The sequence below is a fragment of the Triticum aestivum genome, chromosome 3B, assembly GCF_018294505.1.
Source record: "Triticum aestivum cultivar Chinese Spring chromosome 3B, IWGSC CS RefSeq v2.1, whole genome shotgun sequence".
NCBI lineage: Eukaryota > Viridiplantae > Streptophyta > Magnoliopsida > Poales > Poaceae > Triticum > Triticum aestivum.
In genome coordinates, this window is record NC_057801.1 from 196,610,107 (window position 1) to 196,631,275 (window position 21,169).

Sequence of the window (21,169 nt, forward strand, 5' to 3'; positions counted from 1 at the left end):
GTCCCCGGCAGAACAGCTCTGCCGGAGCCCTAGATTGGTTCCGCCAAGGTTCCGCCTCATGGCGGCGGAGTCTCGTCCCGAAAGGTTTCCTCCTATTTTTTTTCTCATCGAAAGACTTCATATAGGAGAAGATGGGCGTCGGAGAGCCACCAGGGGGCCCACGAGGTAGGGGGGCGCGCCCAGGGGGGCGCCCCCACCCTCGTGAGCAGGGTGTGGGCCCCTGGCCTTCATCTTTGGCGACGATTTTTCTTTATTTTTTTAAGACATTCCGTGGAGTTTCAGGACTTTTGGAGTTGCACAGAATAGTCCTTCAATATTTGCTCCTTTTCCAGCCCAGAATTCCAGCTGCCGGCATTCTCCCTCTTCATGTAAACCTTGTAAAATAAGAGAGAATAGCCATAAGTATTGTGACATAACGTGAAACAACATCCCATAATGCAATAAATATTGACATAAAAGCATGATGCAAAATGGACGTATCAGCAGCTAAGCGCTTCGTCGTCGGCATCGTCGAGAGCTAGCGTAGGTGCTAGGGTTTGCGAGAGATGGAGAAGGAGGAAGAAGGATTTTTACCGAGACAAGACAGGCATTTATAAGGATAGAGACAGCACGGTGCAATTACGCAGGTGCCCCTGGTGGTTCACATCTGATGGACATGTGGCGAACATGCAACTCATTGAAAGTTGTTCCATGTCCCATGCACGCCTGGATTGTCGGGGTGGTCGTTCCGAATTCTCCGGGTTTCAGGCAAAAAGGATATGTCATTAAAGCTAGATATAAATGTTTGTCTCTGTATCTTCTACTGACAAGGATGCAGACAAGACATTCGACAGTTTCAACAGAATGCATATGATTTGGATAGATAGAGCTTGAGATAGAAAGCATAGAGAGGTTGGGGTCCGATCACATTCACTTAGTTCAAAAAGATTCAAACAAGAAGACATAGCCATAAGTGAATGTTGTAGAGGACAAAATACAATATATGTATATAACAGAGTAAATCCAAATCAGTAATCACGAAGTCAAATTAATGTTGAAGATAAGTCAATTTCGAAGACTTTGCAAATATGACGCCATGCGGAAACACTTCATAAGAGTTTGGTGGTGGCGTTACCCACCGTATAGGAAGTATTAGACCCAGACACGGTGCATAATTATCGTGGCGCTCTGAAGTCAATTTCCACATTATTGTATTCGCACTTAGAGTGTATGTCTTCATTGATTGAAGATATACATTACTTCGTGTGTTGCACATCTAAGTCATCAAACTGCATAAGTGTTAGGATGTGTGCCTAATTACAGGACATTCGAGGATTCCAAGATATTTAGCTCACACCGCAACTTGCAAAACCTTTTCTCATCCAAGGGCTTAGTGAAGATATCAGCCAACTGATCTTCTGCTTGACATGAATGATATCAATATCTTCTTTCGTAACATGATCTCTGAGGAAGTGATGACGAATTTCAATGTGTTTTGTCTTCGAGTGCTGAACTGGGTTATTGGCAATCTTGATAGCGCTTTCATTATTGTAGTAGAGTGGAACATGCTTCAGATGGATGCCATAGTCCTTAAGAGTTTGCTTCATCCATAGAAGCTGAGCGCAGCAAGATCTAGCAGCAATGTATTCAGATTCAGCAGTTGAGAGTGATACACAGTTCTGCTTCTTTGAAGACCAACAGACAAGAGATCGACCCAGAAAGTGACATGTGCCTGATGTAGACTTGCGATCCACCTTGTCACCAGCATAATCAGCATCCGAAAATCCAACCAGATCAAACTCTAAGCCCTTTGGATACATAATCCTAGTGTTGGGGTGTGAGCCAAATATCGAAGAATTCGCTTCACAGCTAAGTGATGCGACTCCTTTGGTGCCGCTTGGAATCGAACACACATGCAAACACTAAGCATGATATCTGGCCTAGATTCACATAAGTAAAGTAAAGAACCAATCATGGAGCGGTATGCCTGTTGATCGAAATCTTTACCATTGATGTCGGGGCTTAGATGACTTTTGGTCGGCATTGGCGTCGTGTATCCTTTACAGTCTTGCATTCCAAACTTCTTCGGGCAATCTTTGAGATATTTTTCTTGAGATATGAAGAAGCCGTTTTGTTGCTGACGGATTTGAAGACCGAGAAAGAAATTCAGCTCTCCCATCATGGACATTTGATATTGTTCTTGCATCATGTGAGCAAATTCATCACTGTATTTCTTGTTGGTGCAACCGAAGATAATGTCATCCACATAGATTTGGCACACAAACAGTTCACCATCATATGTCTTCGTGAAGAGAGTGGGATCTAGAGAACCAGGTTTGAAGCCTTTGCTCTTCAGAAAGTCTTTGAGTGTGTCATACCAAGCACGAGGGGCTTGTTTGAGGCCATACAGTGCCTTGTTGAGCTTGTATACCATATCAGGATATTTTGGGTCTTCAAAGCCAGGCGGTTGTGCAACATATACTTCTTCTTCAATCTTTCCATTGAGAAAGGCACTCTTCACATCCATTTGATACAGAAGGATGTTATGATGATTTGCATAGGCAAGAAGTATGCGAATGGCTTCAAGCCTAGCCACGGGAGCAAATGTTTCATCGAAGTCAATTCCTTCAACTTGTGTGTATCCTTGAGCAACGAGTCGTGCTTTGTTTCTGACTACTTGACCATGCTCGTCTTGTTTGTTGTGATATATCCATTTTGTGCCTATTATGTTGTGCTTGCAAGGATCAGGACGCTTAACTAATTCCCACACATTGTTCAGCTCAAACTGTTTTTTTGACAGAAAGACTGTAAGGGAACCCCCTACAGTATAATTGGTGCAACAAACCAAAATTGCAAGTACCATGCCTTGAACCTGGGTGGGTGGGAAGGCATCAACCCCTTCCCACCACTAGGCTACGCCTTAGTCTGCTCAGCTCAAACTGTTGAAGCTCTTCTTGCATAGCTTGAATCCATTCAGGTTCCATGAAGGCTTCAACAACTTTCTTGGGTTTAGAGATTGAGACAAATGCAAAGTGCCCACAGAAATTTGCTAGTTGTGTTGCTCTTGAACGAGTGAGTGGACCTGGTGCATTGATGCTATCGATTATCTTCTCAATTTGTACTTCATTTGCAACACTAGGATGAACTGGACGAAGATTTTGCTCCTGCTGAACATTGTCATCATTTGGAGGATTGTCTTCAGGCTGAGCAATGTCTTCAGGTTGATCAGGTGCAGAAATAATGATTTCCTCTTCAGGCTGGGCATCTGATGGTATGATCTCTCCTGTTCCCATTAGCTTGATTGATTCACTGGCAGGTACTTCATCTAGCACATTTGGCAAGTGCTCTCTTTGTGAGCCATTAGTTTCAGCAAACCGCACATCCACAGTTTCAACCACTTTATAGTGAAAGAGGTTGAAGACTCTGTAGGAGTGCGAGTCCTTTCCATAACCAAGCATAAAACCCTCATGTGCTTTCGGTGCAAATTTTGAAGTGTGATGTGGATCCTTGATCCAACACCTAGCACCAAATACTCTGAAGTAGCTTACGTTTGGCTTTTTACCAGTGAGGAGCTCATAGGATGTTTTCTTTAGAAGCTTGTGAAGATAAACACGGTTGATGACATGGCATGCAGTATCAATGGCTTCGGGCCAGAATTTTCTTGGAGTCTTGTATTAGTCAAGCATCATCCAAGCCATCTCAGTAAGGGTTCTGTTCTTGCGCTCCACGATGCCATTCTGCTGAGGTGTGCAAGGAGCAGAAAACTCATGAGTGATGCCTAAGATATCAAGATAGAGGTCGAGGCCTGTGTTCTTGAATTCTGTGCTGTTGTCACTCCTAATGTGCTTGATCTTGACGCCATAGTTGTTCATGGCGCAGTTGGCGAAGCGTCTGAAGACATCCTACACTTCAGTCTTGAAGAGAATTATGTGCACCCAAGTGTATCTTGAATAATCATCAACAATAACGAAACCATAGAGACAAGCAGTAGCAGTGAGAGTAGAGTAGTGAGTGGGGACAAACAAGTCCATGTGGAACAACTCAAAAGGTCGAGATGTAGTCATGATTGTCTTCGAGGTATGCTTGGCCCTTGTCATCTTCCCAGCTTCACAAGCACCACATAGATGATCTTTCTTGAACTTGACGTCTTTGATGCCTATGACGTGCTTCTTCTTGGCGAGAGTGTGTAGGTTCCTCATGCCAGCATGCCCTAGCCTCCGATGCTAGAGCCAGCACTCTGAAGACTTGGCTAGAAGACAAACGGCCATCTGTGGTCCTGCTGAGAAATCTACCATGTACAGATCATCTTTTCCGTACCCTTCGAAGACTAGAGACTTGTCAGATTCCATTAGTACAAGGCAATGATATTTTCCAAAGAGCACAATTATGTTTAAGTCACAAAGCATTGAGACAGACATTAAGTTGAAACCAAGGGATTCAACAAGAGCATCACTTTGTCCATGTGCTGATCCCTTGAGATTGCAACTCTACCTAGTCCCAATACCTTGCTTTTACCAGTGTCAGCGAATGTGATGTGACTTTTATCACATGGACGTAAGGTTGAGTCCATGAGAAGACTTCGATCACCAGTCATGTGGTTGGTGCATCCGCTGTCCATAATCCATTCTGAAGCACGAGGTGTAGTACCCTACAGTGCAGTTAGGAGGATAGGCTTCACAAAAAGTGTTGTGAAGCATAAGCATTTGAGGCACAATAAGATTATCAAAACTTAGATCAAGGTTAGGACTGAAGGTATGACTGGCAAGCGAATCAGATATGAAATACATAGTAAGACCATTTTATCATGTGTCCCATAATGAGTTTTAGGTCCCCAGCAATAGCATCGGACGCCTTTGATTTCAGGCTGGAGACCATTCCCTGCAGAAGAAGGTTAATTCTTCTTAACCACCCACATCTTCAGGGGTGGCTTAGAAGCAATGAGTCTAAGTGCAGCATCTGAGAATTTTGGCTTTGAAGCCCTAGCAAATAGCCTTGCAGGAGAAGAGCGATACTCATATGAATAAGCGGAAAAGTTCTTAGTTCTATGAACATAGCGGTTTGAAGACACACGCTCATATTCATAAGTCCGAGTATGGTTTCCCTGCAAAACATTGGTGTTAGGGTGACTCAGGTGAGTCCTGTATCTGTATGAAGCCATAGGTCTGGGGTTTGTCTTCTTGCTTGGTGGTGTCATGATGACATTCACAGGAAGATTCTCAATATACTTCTTAGGTACCCAGATCTTCTTCATAGGTGGTCCATTCCTGCAGTTAGTACCAATATACCTGGCAAACACTTCACCATTCTGATTCTTAAACAAATTATAGTTTGCATCAAAGGATTCATTAATGATGATAGGGTTAGCGCAAGTGAAACCATATAAGGTGGATGGATCTATTGAAGGTTCCTTTGCAGCAACCCATGTGGTTTCGGGGTACTACTCAGGCTTCCAGTACGACCCATCAACATTCATTTTCCTCTCAAACCCAATACCCTCTTTTCTAGGGTTTCGGTTCAGAATCTGCTTTTTGAGGACATCACATAATGTCTGATGCCCTTTGAGGCTTTTGTACATCCCTGTCTCAATCAGTGTCTTCAACCTGGCATTCTCATCAGCAATAGTAGTGGTATCCTCAACAGAGGGGTTAGTTACCACATCAGCAGTTGAAGATATTGCAACAGGAGCAGTAGAACATCCAGCAATAGAAGTAGCGTTATCACGCTCAATGCATTTTAAACATGGTGGTTCAAATCCTTCCTGAGCGGGACTGATCTGTTGAGCGCGTAGTGACTCATTCTCCTTTTGAAGATCTTCATGATCCGATCTCAATTTCTCAAGTTCCTGCTTCCTTTGAAGATAATCGTAGGAAAGCTTTTCATGAGATGTTGAGAGGGTTTCATGACGACCTTCAAGTTCCTGGTACTTAACATGAAGATTATTTATGTCTTCAATTAAGGACTGAGTCTTAGTCATTTCCGCGTCCAACAAGTCATCGCTTTTGTCTAACAGTTTTTGAATATGTTCCATAGCTTTCTGTTGTTCAGTTGCAATTTTAGCAAGTTTTTTGTAGCTAGGTTTGGATTCACAATCAGAGTCATCATCACTAGATGTTTGAAAGTAAGCATCGCGTGATTTTACCTTGGCACCGCGTGCCATGAAGCAGTAAATGGGAGTGGAGTCGTCCTTGTTAGTGGCATCAGCGTTGGTGGTGAATGCATTGTCTTCAGTGTTGAAGATGGACTTGGCAACATAGGCTAAAGCCAGAGCTAGACTTGCAATGCCAAAGTCAGACTCCTCCTCAGACTCCATCACTTCTGCCTCCTCAGAAGCAGAATCCTCTTCTAATTCCATTTCCTTGCCAACAAAAGCACGAGCCTTGCCACACAAACTTTTCTTGTGTGATGAAGACTTGGAAGAAGATTTTGAGTATTTCTTCTTCTTCTTGTCATCAGAATCATATTCCTTGCTCTTCTTCTTTTTCTTCTCATTGTCCCACTGTGGACACTAAGAGATGTAGTGACCAGGTTTCTTGCACTTGTGACAGGTTCTCTTCTTGTGGTCATGGGAAGAAGCTTCATCATTTCTTGAGCTGGATCGTGAAGACTTTCTGAAGCCTTTCTTCTTAGTGAACTTCTGGAACTTCTTCACAAGCATAGCAAGCTCCTTTCCAATGTCTTCAGCTTCACCAGAACTGCAATCAGATTCTTCTTCAGATGAGGAGACAGCCTTTGCCTTCAAAGCGTGAGTTCGGCCATAGTTGGGACCATAGATATCTCTTTTCTCAGATAGCTGGAACTCATGTGTGTTGAGCCTCTCAAGTATGTCAGATGGATTGAGTGTCTTGAAGTCAGGGCGTTCTTGAATCATAAGAGCTTGAGTGTCAAATGAGGTGTCAAGAGATCTTAGAAGCATCTTGACAATTTCATGCTTGGTGATCTCGGTGGCGCCGAGAGCCTGAAGTTCGTTTGTGATGTCAGTGAGACGATCAAACGTGAGCTGGGCATTTTCATTGTCATTTCTCTTGAGGCAGTTGAAGAGGTTGTGTAGGACACTGATTCTTTGATCTCTCTGAGTTGAAACACCTTCATTGACCTTGGAGAGCTAGTCCCAGACTAGCTTCGATGTTTCCAAGGCACTCACACGGCCATACTGCCCTTTGGTCAGATGACCACAGATGATGTTCTTCGCAGTAGAATCGAATTGAATGAACTTCTTGACATCAGTAGGGGAGACACCTTCACCAGTCTTGGGAACGCCGTTCTTGATGACATACCATAGATCAACATCAATGGCTTCAAGATGCATACGCATCTTATTCTTCCAGTAGGGATATTCAGTGCCATCGAAGACAGGGCACGCAGCGGAGACTTTGATTATCCCTACAGTCGACATAGCTAAAACTCCAGGTGCTTAAACCGAATCACACAGAACAAGGGAGTACCTTGCTCTGATACCAATTGAAAGTGCTAGTTATCGACTAGAGGGGGGTGAATAGGCGATTTTTATGAAAGTCTTCAAAACATGAAAGTTTTGAAGACAAACACGAAAACAGGACCTATAAACACGCAGCGGAAGATGAACTACGCTACACAAGCCATAGTCAAACAAGTATGAAACTAAAGCATGATGACTAATGGCAGCTAGGTAGTAGGATCAGGATGGAAGATGGTATGAAGCCAATCAGAACAAGTAGTCACACAGTGAAGTCAAACAGGCATAGCAATCAGGCAATGACTTCACAAAGATGACTCTAAGTAAGGAGAGTAAGAGATAGAACCAGTGCTTTGTGAAGACAATGATTTGTTCGACCAGTTCCAGTTGCTGTGACAACTATACGTCTGGTTAGGGAGGCTGAGATTGAACTCAGAAGACCATGTCTTCACCTTATTCCCCTTGAGCTAAGGACACACAGTCCCCGCCCAATCACTCTGGTAACTCTTCAAGGTAGACTTCCAAACCTTCACATACTTCGTTCACCGTCAATCCACAATTACTCTTGGATGCTCAGAACGCGATGCCTAACCGGATGGAGGATTCACAGTCCTCAAGTGTAACAAGTCTTCAGATCACGCAGACAGAAATACTTCAGCGATGCCAAACACTCTTTGGGCTCTGGGTGTTTTGGGCTTTGTCCTCACAAGTATTTCTCTCTCAAACTCTTCGGAGGTGGGTTGCTCTCAACGACAAAAGCCGTGCACTAACTCTGAGCAGCCACCAATTTATGGTGTAGGGGGTGGGCTATTTATAGCCACTGGCAACCCGACCTGATTTGTCCAAAATGACCCCGGGTCACTAAGGAACTGACACATGTCACAACGGTCAGATTTCAAACACACGCGGCAGCTTGACTTGGGCTACAAGTAAAGCTGACTTATCCAGCTCTGGATAAGATTTGCTCTCATTGTCTTTGCTCGAAGACATAGGAATTTGGTTGAGCATCACTTTAGTCACTCTGACTTTGTTCACTTGGACCCCACTTAACAGTGCGGTGGTTCCTATGACTCAACAAAGAAGAAAAGAAACAACGAAACCACTAAGTCTTCGTGCTCCATAGTCTTCACTCAATGTCTTCTTCTGTCATAGTCTTCAATGTGAATATCTTCATGTACCACCATTATCTTCAATGTCTTCATACATTTTTAGGGGTCATCTCCGGTAGGTAAGCCGAATCAAAGAGGGACTACTACCTATGTTATCCCGCAATTCTCACAAACACATTAGTCCCTCAACCATGTTTGTCGTCAATACTCCAAAACCAAACTAGGGGTGGCACTAGATGCACTTACAACCCCGGGTAAAGATATGGGCCTTATGGGCCAAGTGAGGGAACACACCAGCCCACAAGGGTCTGGTGCGCCCCTATAGAGGTCGGCCCTATGAGGAGGAGAAGGAAAGAGGGGAGGGAAAGGAAAGTGTGGAGTAGGACTCCCCCTTCCTTCCCCCCCTCTCTCTCCCTCCCCCCCCCCCCTCTTTCCTTCCACCTTGTTGATACAAGGAAATGGGGGGCGTAGGGCAAGGCAGGTTCCCTAGGGGCCGACGGCCAGCCCTAGGGCGCGCCTGGCTGCCTCCCCTCCCCTCCCCTCCCACCTATATATATATATATACGGGGAGGGGGCGCCACACAAGATAACATAACATTGTCTTAGCCGTGTGCGGCGCCCCCGTCCACTGTTTACTCCCTCAGTCATATTTTCGTAGTGCTTAGGAGAAGCCCCACGGAGATCACATCACCATCACCGTCACCACGCCGTCGTGCTGCCGGAACTCATCTACTACTTCGCCCGTCTTGCTGGATCAACAAGGCATGGACGTCATCGAGTTGAACGTGTGCTGAACGCGGAGGTACCATACGTTTGGTACTTGATCAGTTGGATCGCGAAGAAGTTTGACTACATCAACCGCGTTGTCTAACCATTCCGCTTATGATCTATGAGGGTACGTAGACATACTCTCCCCCTCGTTGCTATGCATCTCCATAGATAGATCATTGCGTGTGCGTAGAATTTTTTTTGTTTTCCATGCAAAGTTCCCCAATAAGTTTATGAAACATACAAAAACTAATCCATGAACCAACCAGCAAAACTCATCGGAGGTTTGAATCCTACACGGGGAGCACCATCTTCTGAACATGGTTTACACGAGAATTTATCATCTAAACCAAAACAGAACAAGTTATACATGATGAATCCAGATTCTCATACCTATTTATTCATACTTCCAGTATTTTTTTTGTTTATGCAACATGGAAAATTCTTTTCAGCCATTGGAAGTGACAATCACTTAAGATAACAAGAAAAGATCAGCAGCTGATGACACACTTCTGACTCCGAAGCCACATAAAAGGTTAGCGTACTTTGATTACAACAAAATAGATGACTCATCAGCTATATAAGCAATTGATGACATATAGCTCAAGTATATGCAAATCTGCTGCAAAGGAAATGTTTACTTCAGAGACCAGCGAAGGGAAGAAGGCTGCTGCCGATGACAAGTAATGCAAATTTCAATACCAGCGTTCCATAATATGTACGTAGTAGTAATCATGAGTGATATTGGTTGTTTTGTAAATATGTATACTTCAGTCTATCCCCCTTAATATTCAATTCAGGAGGACGCTTGCCGGTAATCGTTGGGAAGCGTGGCTCCATTTAGTGAGTAGACTGATGGAGGTTCAGCTGTCTCAACAGCCCAATCAGTTGCGCTGGAAGCTTACTAGGACTGGGGAGTTTATAGTTAAATCAATGTATCTCGATGTTATCAATTCTAGCTCCATTCCTAGTTTTAAATATGTTTGGAATGTCAAAGTTCCTTTGAAAGTTAAAGTATTTATGTGGTTTGTACATAAACAAGTCATCTTAACTAAGGACAATCTAGCAGAGCGTGACTGGACAGGACCTACTAGGTGTAGTTTTTGTGATCGAAATGAAACTATCAAACACCTTTTTCTTGATTGCCCGTTGGCCAAGGTTCTATGGCGGACGGTGCACATAGCTTTTAACATTACTCCTCTGAATTCTGTCAGCATGTTATTTGGAACGTGGCTTAACAGGATAGAGTCCGAAACAGCGAGACACATTTGCGTAGGAGTATGTGATTTATTGTGAGAAGTCTGGAACTGCAGAAATGATTTGGTTTTTAACAGAACAACAAATATTCATTTTTTGCAGGTTATTTTTCGTGCCACTGCGTTGATCCGTATGTGGTCGCTACTCACTCCGACGGAGGCCAGTCAGTGTTTGGTTACTGGATCTATCCGGTGGGAGATGGTAGCACAGAATATTTTCAACCGGCTTGGATGGCGGTCATGTAATAGCATAGGCAATTAGTTTTTCTATCTTTCTTATGCCAGCCGGTTGTGACTTTTTGGCTACTTTTTTATTGGCTCTTTGTGAGCTTTTCTTTACTTTTCTTGAGACTATAAGACCTTGTTGAACCTATTTGCTTTTTATAAAGTTGGTCGTATGCATCGTTCTGATGCAGAGGCCGGGGAGCCCCCCTTTTCGAAGAAAAAAATATGTATCGCTTCCTTTTGAAACCAGTACTTTGTCTTTCTCTATCTTTTCAGACATCGTGTGGTCTTAGCTGTAATAATAATAATAATAATAATAATAATAATAATAATAATAATAATAATAATAATAATAATAATAATAATGATAATGATGATGATGATGATGATGATGATGATGATGATGATGATGATGATGATGATGATGATGATGATGATGATGCTCTGCTTCACAAGTTAGAGATTAATGTATCTTCTGCTATGTTGCATTTTTCTAGATCTGTTCAAAGAACCGTTTTACCAGATATACACATTTGTTATCTTAAAAAAAAGTCTGGCTGGCCACCTCAATCCAAGCGTGTTCAATTTAGTATAAAACAAAAGATCCCTTAGAGTCCATTAACATCCGGATTGTTGCTTAGTTACATAGCTTGCAAAAACGTATCATATTATGGGACGGAGGGAGTACTAAACAATTTTCTAGCTAAATATGCAATACTAGCTTTAAATAAATGTTTTGATCCTATGGTTGTGATGGAAAATGCACGAAAACTTGCTTGTTTCAAATATTCTAATAATTCCACAATGCTTGCAGATGAAATATCAGATAAAAAATGCATTATTAACATGAAATTATTGGGACAGAAGCAACTGATACTTCATCTTTTATACAACAATTCTAAACAAGACGCAAAGTCATATCTTCTAATTACAGTTAAAAGGCCACAAGCAGAAAATACACTGCCATAGAGACAAAGTCCTTTCTTTATATAACAAGTGATATCACTTGCCTTTATACGAACAATCAATTCTAGAAAAAAAATAAAGCTAACCAGACAACCCTTTCAGCCGCATGCATGCAAGCAGCCACATGCATGTAATAACGCAGCAAGGGCAATCGATCCAATTTCTAAGCTCACAGGAAATAGAGAGCCGTGAGTGTTCGGTGGCTACTTTTACGTGATGGACCCTGCACGCCACCCTTAGGAGCGATGATCGTCCCTCGGCTGGGCCTATGCCATAAGTTGTTCGTGTCGTTTGAGTACGAGAATTTGGCATCATCTGTCGACTCCACGGCTCAACATGCATGGAAACTGGATCGATGAAAAAAAACATGTGGAAACTAAAAAAGACGAAAGAAAGGCAGTTTGTGGAAGCGAGTCAATCGTGGGAGGTGGTGATAGGGACTTGAGGGGACCCTCCAGGGGAGCCGCCGCTGCCGCTCGAATCGAGCTTGAGGGGGTTGGGCCGCCGCCATTTTCCTGTTGCTCGAATCCAGGCTCGACTGCCTATGGACCACGGGGACGCCCTCGCCGCTTGTCCATGCCCTTTCACTTGTCGACCAGTTGCGCGAGCATAGCGGGGATCGGGGAAAAGGGGTTTCACTGCTGTGGCGGTCGAGCTTGCGAAGGACGGTGCGTCGAACACGACGTGGGCAGGTGGAGGGTTGGGGCCTTGGGGGCTTGCGTGCTCTGGAACGACGCCCCTCTCTCTCTGGAACGACAACAACGGATGAAGCGTCCTCAGCGGCGGTGGGGAATCAAATCTTCAGCAGCGGCAAACTAACGCATCCTCTGCGGCGGCAAGGAATCAGGTAACGGCCCCCTCCCTCTCCTGGAGCCTTCCCTTCTCAGTCTCCCATTGGGATGGCGCATAGCGACAACTGGTCGAGGAACCGCCTAGAACGTGGTGAACTCCGATGGCACCCCAGGCTCGATGTTGGAGTTGATTGGACGAAAAAGGGTTCCAACCAACACTTACATCCAAGTAGCCCATACAAACTCATGCCACACACACACCCAAGGCGAGATACAAGAATGCCGGGCACCGACACACCACCACAACAATTACTAAGCGCCTATAAGATGTGCAAGAAGGAACCGCTTAGAGCCGACCAAGACAACCACCAAGACGATGCCTCCAAGAAGGGCACGACCACGGAATGTCGCCGTCATCCGATCCAAAAATCAAGTTTTCACCCGGAGCTAGAAGGAAGGAGTGGGAGCACCAAGACAGAGCCTGCAAGGAGGAACACGACGTCCGCGAACGACATCACCGTCGGTCAGTGCATGGACTTGGCAAGTGACGTACCCCGGTGCTTCACCCCCTCTATCGCAACCCCGCTCCGTGAACCACCCGTAGCCATGCCTCCCGAGCGGCCATGGTTGTCTACCTGCATCTGAGCTGCACAGTCCGCCCACGACCAACACGCCTCCCGCTACCAGGACCACCGGGACGCGAGATCCGGCCTGTGCCACACACCACGCCCAAGGAGACAAAGGGGCCTCGCCGTCGGTGGCGACGACCGGGCTTCGCCCGCTCGTGCCCCCTGGGGGCGGCGAGGGAGGGAGGAGAGGAGGAGGGGAGGGGAGGCAGCGGCACTAGGGTTAGCCTCCCGGACGCTCACGGGAGCGTCCCGGGAGGAGGAGGGGTTCGAAAAAAAAACTCTCGTTGATTCAGCACTCGGACGTGTCATGCTTAGCATGAACACGCAATATTGTAGTGCAACGGCGGCGCAAGAGCACGCGTGGCGTGCTAGAGGGCACGGGTGGGTGGCGTCGCATTTCTGGTCGAGGGCTTGTTGTTCTAAGAGATGTAGCATTGGATTCAGTTCCTTAATGGTGGACAACCAGCCGTAGTATTGGGTTGGCTTTTGATTATTGCAGTTTCAGTTTAGGAGGGTAGAAATCGAACTGCCATCACATTCTATTGTTAATGTTCGCAGTGAGCTTCTTGTGGCCTCAAGCTTTTGAAATTTTCAATAACAAGCTTTGTAATATTGGTCTAATGTGGTTTTGTTATTTTACAAACTACTAACTGATGTGTCTGTGTGTCGACTGCCGGCTTCTGCTTGTGTGCTAAGCAGACCACAACAATCAAGGGACGAAGAACGAAGGCACGTCAGTTCACAAGGCACTAGTTCGTCCTAGATATTATCACCAAAAATCAGCATGCAATTGTGCTGAGTCCCCACTAGCAGTGTATCATGAATCCTTTATTTTTGGCAACCAATGATTGCTACCTGCTGTCGCTGTAATATTGTCGTATAAATTTTGTTTTTAATTTGTCCGTTCCCCGCAAAAAGGGAAATTCTGTTGATTGTACACGCAAAAGAAAATTTGTTGATTGGAACCTTGGTAGCCTATTCTTCCATCTTTTTCCTGCTCCACAAGAAAAGCTCTTCTCCTCCTGTCTGCGCCGTCGCCGGTCCACCCCATCTTCGACGGACTCTAGGCCATGGAGGTGCGGAGGATCTCGACCCCCCGCCGGCGGGTGGGACCCCGTTCTCGTTCTTGTTAGGTTCAATGTCTTAGTTGGGGCTGTGTGGCGGCGGCGATGTCTCTTAGTAGTAGGAATAATGTCTCCGACGTTCTATCCCTGCCCCGATGGTCTATCTACCATCGTCGGAGGGCGTGTCGAGGTTTGTCTCCGTCAAATCTCGCGAGATTCGGTCGGTGGTGGTCTTCGGTGGATCTGTTTGGATCCGGTCTTCGTTCGTCCTCGTTTGGGTGTTTACAGGTTTGATCCTTCCGATCTACAACTTTCTTCATCGGCGATAGTTGCTACTCTGGTGCGCTGGTCCTATGGGGCCTTAGCACGATGACTTTCCGATTGTCTACTACAAGAAGGTTTGCCCGGCTCTTGTGAGGGAGGGGCAATGACGGCGGCGCGCCTTCGGTTCGCTCCAATGCGTGTAGTTATCGCTAGGTGGTCCACGGACATGATTGTAATTTTTATTACCTTTGTTGTTCTTTGTACTGACATGATTGAAGGTGAACAGATTGGAAGTTTCTCGCAAAAAAATATGTTGATTGTACACGCAAAAAGAAAATATGTTGATTGTCTACTAAACAGAAGTGAATACCCACTCAGCCAAATTGTTTTACTTTTTGGCTAGATAATATATGCTCACTTTAAATTTTCTTCTACAATTTCAGGAAGGTGGGCTGGGTTTTTCCGTAGAGCAAGCACACGTAGAGACCTCCTTTGCTTGATGTTTCTTTGTCAATAGGACACCTCACACATGTGCTAATGGACAAATAGTAATACTGATTTCCTTATTTGTGATACTTTGAGGAGTACTTGTGTGCGATTAATTTCCTTGTTCTATTCCCAATCCCTAGCAATTTCTGACCATGTATAATTGCAGTCTATTAATGTTTTGAACAGTTTGCTAACAATTTAGGGATGGCCCTCTGCTTTGTCTCGATTCTTCTATGCAATTGGGTAAGATGTGTATGACACACACTCATTAGGTACTAACCTTCTCAACGTTAATTATTTCTAGATACTTGATTTAGTGTGTTGGAATAAACTGAAATATGATTAAGTGGTTGATTCTGTTAGAAAAGGTGGCTGAGAAACGATATTGCATTATCTCTATCTTATTTGGAATAATTTTCTTTCTTATCATTACATTCATCAATTTATTTAATCAGCCACTTTGCTCAATACAACTGTTATCTTCTGTTGTGGTTCATGGTTTTTTGGCTTGCGCGTCAATTATTTCTTGGCCAAGGTACACATAGAAATTTTGGATACACCATTCTCTAGACTGCCTAAGCTTACCACACTATTAGACTGGAGAATTTGACACTCCCATGATTCCAAATGTGTATGTTTTATTACTACAACCTGATTGTATGCCATTTCCTAATTTTTTGTATGTATAGATAAACCTTCTCCCGTTTGCAAATTCCTAATTTTCTATGTAATCCGAAATGATAATCACAGCTATACTCACCTCCTGCTGTTTGCAAATTTTGTGGTTATACAGTTTTACCAGAGCTGAATGATACAAAAATTGTATCTTCTCTTATAAGCAATACACTGCAAGATCCTGGTGGACTTATTGATTGTGAGGGAGGTGACTAAAAGACTTCAGGGCCAACATAGAATTTATAAATTTGGTACAACTGAAGATAAAAGGATGCTTTCGCTTGAGTTGTTCCAATAAGTTACATGATAGATTTCTAAATTTGGTACAGCTAAAGATATAGTAAATTAGGTACATCTAAAGCCACTGAAGCTGTACTACTTGCTTTGTGAGAAATAATGATATATGTGCAAACATCCATCATGTACATGATGGCAATGATCTTTGTGTTTTCTACTGGTTAATCATTAATTAGTTTAAGCATAGTTAGTTTCGAATGAGTTTACCCGTTTACCGGTCATGTGATTACCACATGGTCCACGAGACCTGAGTTATATTTTTGTTGGCAAACTGTTTAGCTGTGATGCAAGTTCATTTGATTGCCAAGCTATTGTCACTTGATGGAAACTGAAACCTATGTGAACTGTATATGTATCACTGCAAATCTACACACTCTTCTTCCACTTCAGTGCCTCATGTTGCCTCTTTGCTTGTTGGTTATGTCTGATATTTCCTATACCGATTCATGTGGGAGGTTTAGCATTAGCTTTGTTGTTCTTTTATTGATAGATGGAGCACTGCCCCTACCCTCTATGTTGTTTCATGCACCAGATAAGCTCTGTAAATATGATGCCATATTTTACGCTTGGAACTAGCTGAGAATTTATAGTTTGAATCTTTATACATGATATAATAATATGAATCGATTTATTGTTTGCTTCACATGTACCCAGAACTACATAAGGCCTTTTGGTCCGCACAATCATGAGAAGAAATTTATCTGACAACAGAATAACTAGGAGAGAACAAATAATCCTGATGTGCAACCGTTTCATTACCTATGCAACCGGTAGCCAGTAGCAATATATTGGAATAGTATCTTCTGTCGACTAATAAAAGCATCTTATATCTATAATACCTAAATAGTTCATCCCCACCATCCTATTTCTCTTGACATGCAGCCTGTCCACGTCAGCAAGCCAGCCACGTCATCGTTTCACTACCGACTTACAGGAGGGACCGACAAGGAGTTTACCAGCGTAAAAAATGGCCACATCAGCCTTCAGTTAGCGGTTGGGAGGATGGACCATCGGCCCACTAGGGAGTACATAATTAGTCATGTTTGTTTTAATTTTCTATTGGTTGCAACTGTGTTTGATGTGTTGCTGGTTGACAATACAGGCACTGACATTTGGAGATCATCCTTAGTGTCAGATTGGTCTCATGTTCTGTCAAGAGCTGCTGCTTGTGCCAATCACATTTAGCTGTCCTCCAATGGACAAATCATGTTGGTTATTCATATAAAGATACAAAATGAATGAGTGTTGCTGCTGTTTATCTTGGATCATGCTTGCTGCATTTTTTTGGTCATCTTGACATAACGACAATATCAAGCTCTTTGTTTGGGCATCACACATGTATGTGCCTCTTGCATCTTCACAGCACATGTATATTGCCATTGAATCCAAAATTGAGATGCTCTTGATTTACTGTTAGTTCATCAAATAGTTTATGCTGTGCTCTTCATTTTGTTCATAAAAGTTGGTTTATTGTTAGTTCATCAAATAGTTTAAGATGCTCTTGATTTGAATGTGTGCTTGATTAAAATCAGTTGTACTGGTGTCTGTAATGTTAGCCCTAAAATCATCCGAGCTTTACAAAACTGTCGGCGGGAGGTAAAGCTACAATTGGAACAAAAATTTCATTTAGCACCAGCCTGTCATATTAATTAGAGTTAGCTAACAATAAATGTTACATTGCTGCTTTGTCCTGATTGACCATTGCATGTGTCTTAAGAAAACTTGGATTGTTTTGATCTTTTTAAAGGTATAGAATTTTATAAGAGGATGGAATTTTGTATTTTTCTTATGATATATACACGAACTAAGCGCTAAAAAAACTGATCAATTTTACATCAATATGATAAAAAGGCAGAGCAGCAACGCACGCTAGCTTCTAGTCATTATACAAATGTGTAACAAATAAACGTCCAAGTTTCACTATACCCAAAAAAAAGTCGTGTAAAAAAAACAAAAACAAAGCTTCCAACTAGGTAGATACTGAGATTGCAAAATCCAAACATAAAAAGCACTAACACTTCTTCCGATTGCTCGACCGCAAAAATATAAATACACACATGGGCTTCTCGACAGGCGCGGCGACACGCAGAGCCTTTGCCCGCTAGTAATCTCTTAACTGGTCTAATAATTTTATGCAATCTCTTTTGTACTCATGCTTCATTTATCTACAAGTTCTGTAATGTTTAAAATAGAAATGCACTTTATTAAGTATATGAGAATCTAAATCTATCTTGAAACCTGAGTTATGTTCAATGTAGACGCATCATGTCTACAAATAGTATTCTTGCATAAGAAACAAGATGATGGTCTCCCTTTAAACTAGCAGATAGCAGATCCAGAAACAAGAGAACTACACAAATTGCAGGCTACATAATCCAACAGATGACATAATGATTAACTTGATAATTATTCAATAGAGAATCAGTTCCACAGAAACAGAATTTGAAATTTGAGACTTTGATACAACCCAAGACCACCATAAGAATACAGTTTGCATGAAAACAACAGGAAAAACATGAACAGAAGCTTGTTTAAGTGCCCCGTACAACATTAAACAGACTCTGTAAATCGTCATCATGATTCATCTTATTCATCCTTTGCCTGAGAGAAACATTCATGATCCATTGAATAAGGTAGGCATGAGTTTGTAGACAATCCAACATCTTATAAGGCTTGTAAGCTCGCCTTAGGAGTAATAGGAACAAGGCTTGCAGTGTAATAAAGTAGTTCAAACACACATAAATTTTCCCGTGCATGGCCCAAGGTATCTTCACTGGGCCCAAGGAACCTTAGGTCATCCATATCAAACGTATCCTCTTCTTTTACACCATGAGCTTTCATGTAATAACGGATAAGACAATGACCTCTTCGTAAGAGAAACCCACCAGTGATGCTAAGTGAGGCCACTGGACAGCAGTGATCTGAGACATTGATTACATAATGGCAATCCCACTCCGGATTCACAATATCTCTTGCCATCCAGACCAATACTCGTTGCACACACTTGCTAAAGAAAGTAGCACATAATTCCCCGTCAAGCTCATGGAGAACAATATCATCATCTTCAACTGTAGGGTACACGTTGTTAAGCAATGGAGTGATACCAAATGTTTCATCTTGAAGGCAGAAACGAAGCAGCGCCTGCGGGGGGCATCGCTGATTTTTCTTATCTATGAATAGAACAGGGAACCCTTGCAGTGTATGGCAGTTTGCGGACACACAATAGGGTATGGTGGATCCAGCAACGTTTCCCTCCAGTGGCCCTCTTCACCATTAATAGTGAAGACCTCCATCCCCATTGCAACAGAACTGTAATCACCGGAACGGTAGAAAGACCGTGCAACCTTGTATGTTCCAGTGGAAACATCAAGGCCCAAACCAATTGGAAGGCAGCTGGGATGCTGCAACATATTGCGGTGGCACCTGGGCAGCGCAACAACATCTCTAGTTGCTGGGTTGAAGACATAAGTGTTGGTGTTTGTGGGGAGCAACACCAATCCATCACAGTGTGCCATTTGGGACACCAGCCCAAACTCACCAGTGGGGAACTGCCTCCCATAAAGGAGTGTTGCACTACTACTGCTCCTGCTCATGTCATCTTGTTGTAAAGACCACAGGTAGAAACGGATGTTGGTGGAGAAAAGACCGGAAGGATTTGGTTCCAGATAAATCTGGGGGGTGACGAGGAAGGAAGACGGGTTGCGATGTTGTTTCTCTTTGGAGCACTGGAGGTGCGCACGAACAAAAACAGGGTCGGAGATGATAGCGTACCAGGCCTTGCTAACCAACTTAAACCTCACCAGGGACTCTACGGGCAGCCGGATTAAGATCTCCCACACCATCACGTCCAACAACAGCTCGCTTATAGGCTGCAAACTCATCGCCCTTTGCTTCCTTTGTGGCACACTCATCGTCCTTTGCATCCTCTGTGGCATACTCCCCGTCCTTTGCATCCTCTGTGAAATCCTCTTCTTTATTTTCCTCACATCATTAGCCGGCATTTTTGGAGATGTACCATTAACCCTCTTCAAGTCCATGCAGCAAGAAACAAAACAAAAATATAACTAGGATCTTAATAATCTATCTATGCAATGCACGGCACTGCCTACGCTGACATGAATACACATACATTGATAGATACTGATAATACATTGATATATATAAAGATATTTGCGTGTTTAATGTCCGAATTCGAACATGGTCTCCCTGGTCTGTTGGGTATCTTTTCCGGACACGGTGTCCGTCTTAGTATAGGAGTACACACGCACCAAATTACGTACTCCCTTCGATCCGAATTCGGATCGGAGGGAGTATTGTTTTTCTTTTTTTGTCAGCAACAAAGGAATCAGTGAGATCTGAAACCTCAAAGTGACTCAGATCCGGTCAAAAGCTTTTTTTTCTCTCAGAGAAAAATATAGTGAAAAATACAGAAAAAATGTTTAAGGTGTGGCGGAAATTACCGGAAACATCCTTCTATTGCCGTTGGTATCGTCGCCGTCCAGCAGACTGGCCATGGCTGCAAGCTCGATTGGAAAGGGTTTGCGCGTGGAGGCGCAATTGGGGATCGGGGGATAGCGGCGGCGGTTCGTGAGCTTCAGGATTTCAGGAAATTGATCGGGTAGGGTTCTTACTGGACCGTTCCGTTGACTCGTTTCACTTGCCCAGCCCACGCACGTCTTGTTAGCGAAGCCCTCTCTCTCTCATACGAAGCCATTCAGCGCACGGATAACTTGGCCTGGCCCAACTGGCTGCTCTTAGAGGAACAATGCTACACTTTTTAAAAAAACTGCTACAGTTTTCTTTTTGAGAGAGAAAGCAAATGCTTTATTAATAAGACTTTTTTTAGGATGCTTTCTTACTAACTAGCAAAAATGCCCGTGCGCGAACCAACCTGTGATTGGATGGTTAGGAGGGCAGTGGTATCCCCAGCCCACCAGGGTTCAGGTTCTGGTTATCACATCCCGGATTTTTCTCAAATATGGTATGTTAAAAATTTCATAGGGAATTAAAAAATGTCTAGGAAATACCGATGATTGCCTGGGATTGTTTGAAATTGACTTTGAATTACTTGATCGTTTGCCTAGAAGGATGTAAATCCAAATGCAACTAGTGAAACCCCAGCAAGCCTTGTAGGAACCCAAGCCATTGAAATATTGTGGGGAAAAAGAGTTTTTAAATAAGTCCCAAGAATATCCAAGCCAAAATCATTTCCTTAAAAGAATTTG

At 43.4% G+C, this 21,169-nt stretch overlaps 1 protein-coding gene across 1 annotated transcript; it reads right to left on the reverse strand.

The window, feature by feature from the left end:
* Positions 1–18,327: 18,327 nt before the first annotated feature.
* On the reverse strand, positions 18,328–20,660 carry LOC123069331 (putative F-box/kelch-repeat protein At1g12870). The gene is made up of 2 exons (XM_044492163.1): positions 20,405–20,660; positions 18,328–19,969 (listed from the first exon to the last, which is right to left on the reverse strand). Exons 1-2 carry the CDS (start codon positions 20,456–20,458, stop codon positions 19,115–19,117), a joined length of 909 nt encoding a protein of 302 aa, XP_044348098.1. The 5' UTR covers positions 20,459–20,660; the 3' UTR covers positions 18,328–19,114.
* Between the last annotated feature and the right edge of the window lie 509 nt (positions 20,661–21,169).

Coding starts and splice junctions, on each gene's coding strand:
- LOC123069331 (XM_044492163.1), bottom strand. CDS start 20,458: ATGGCCAGTCTGCTGGACGGCGACGATACCAACGGCAATAGAAGGATG. Junction 19,970..20,404: donor GCAATAGAAGGATGTTTCCG/GTAATTTCCGCC, acceptor ATGGACTTGAAG/AGGGTTAATGGTACATCTCC.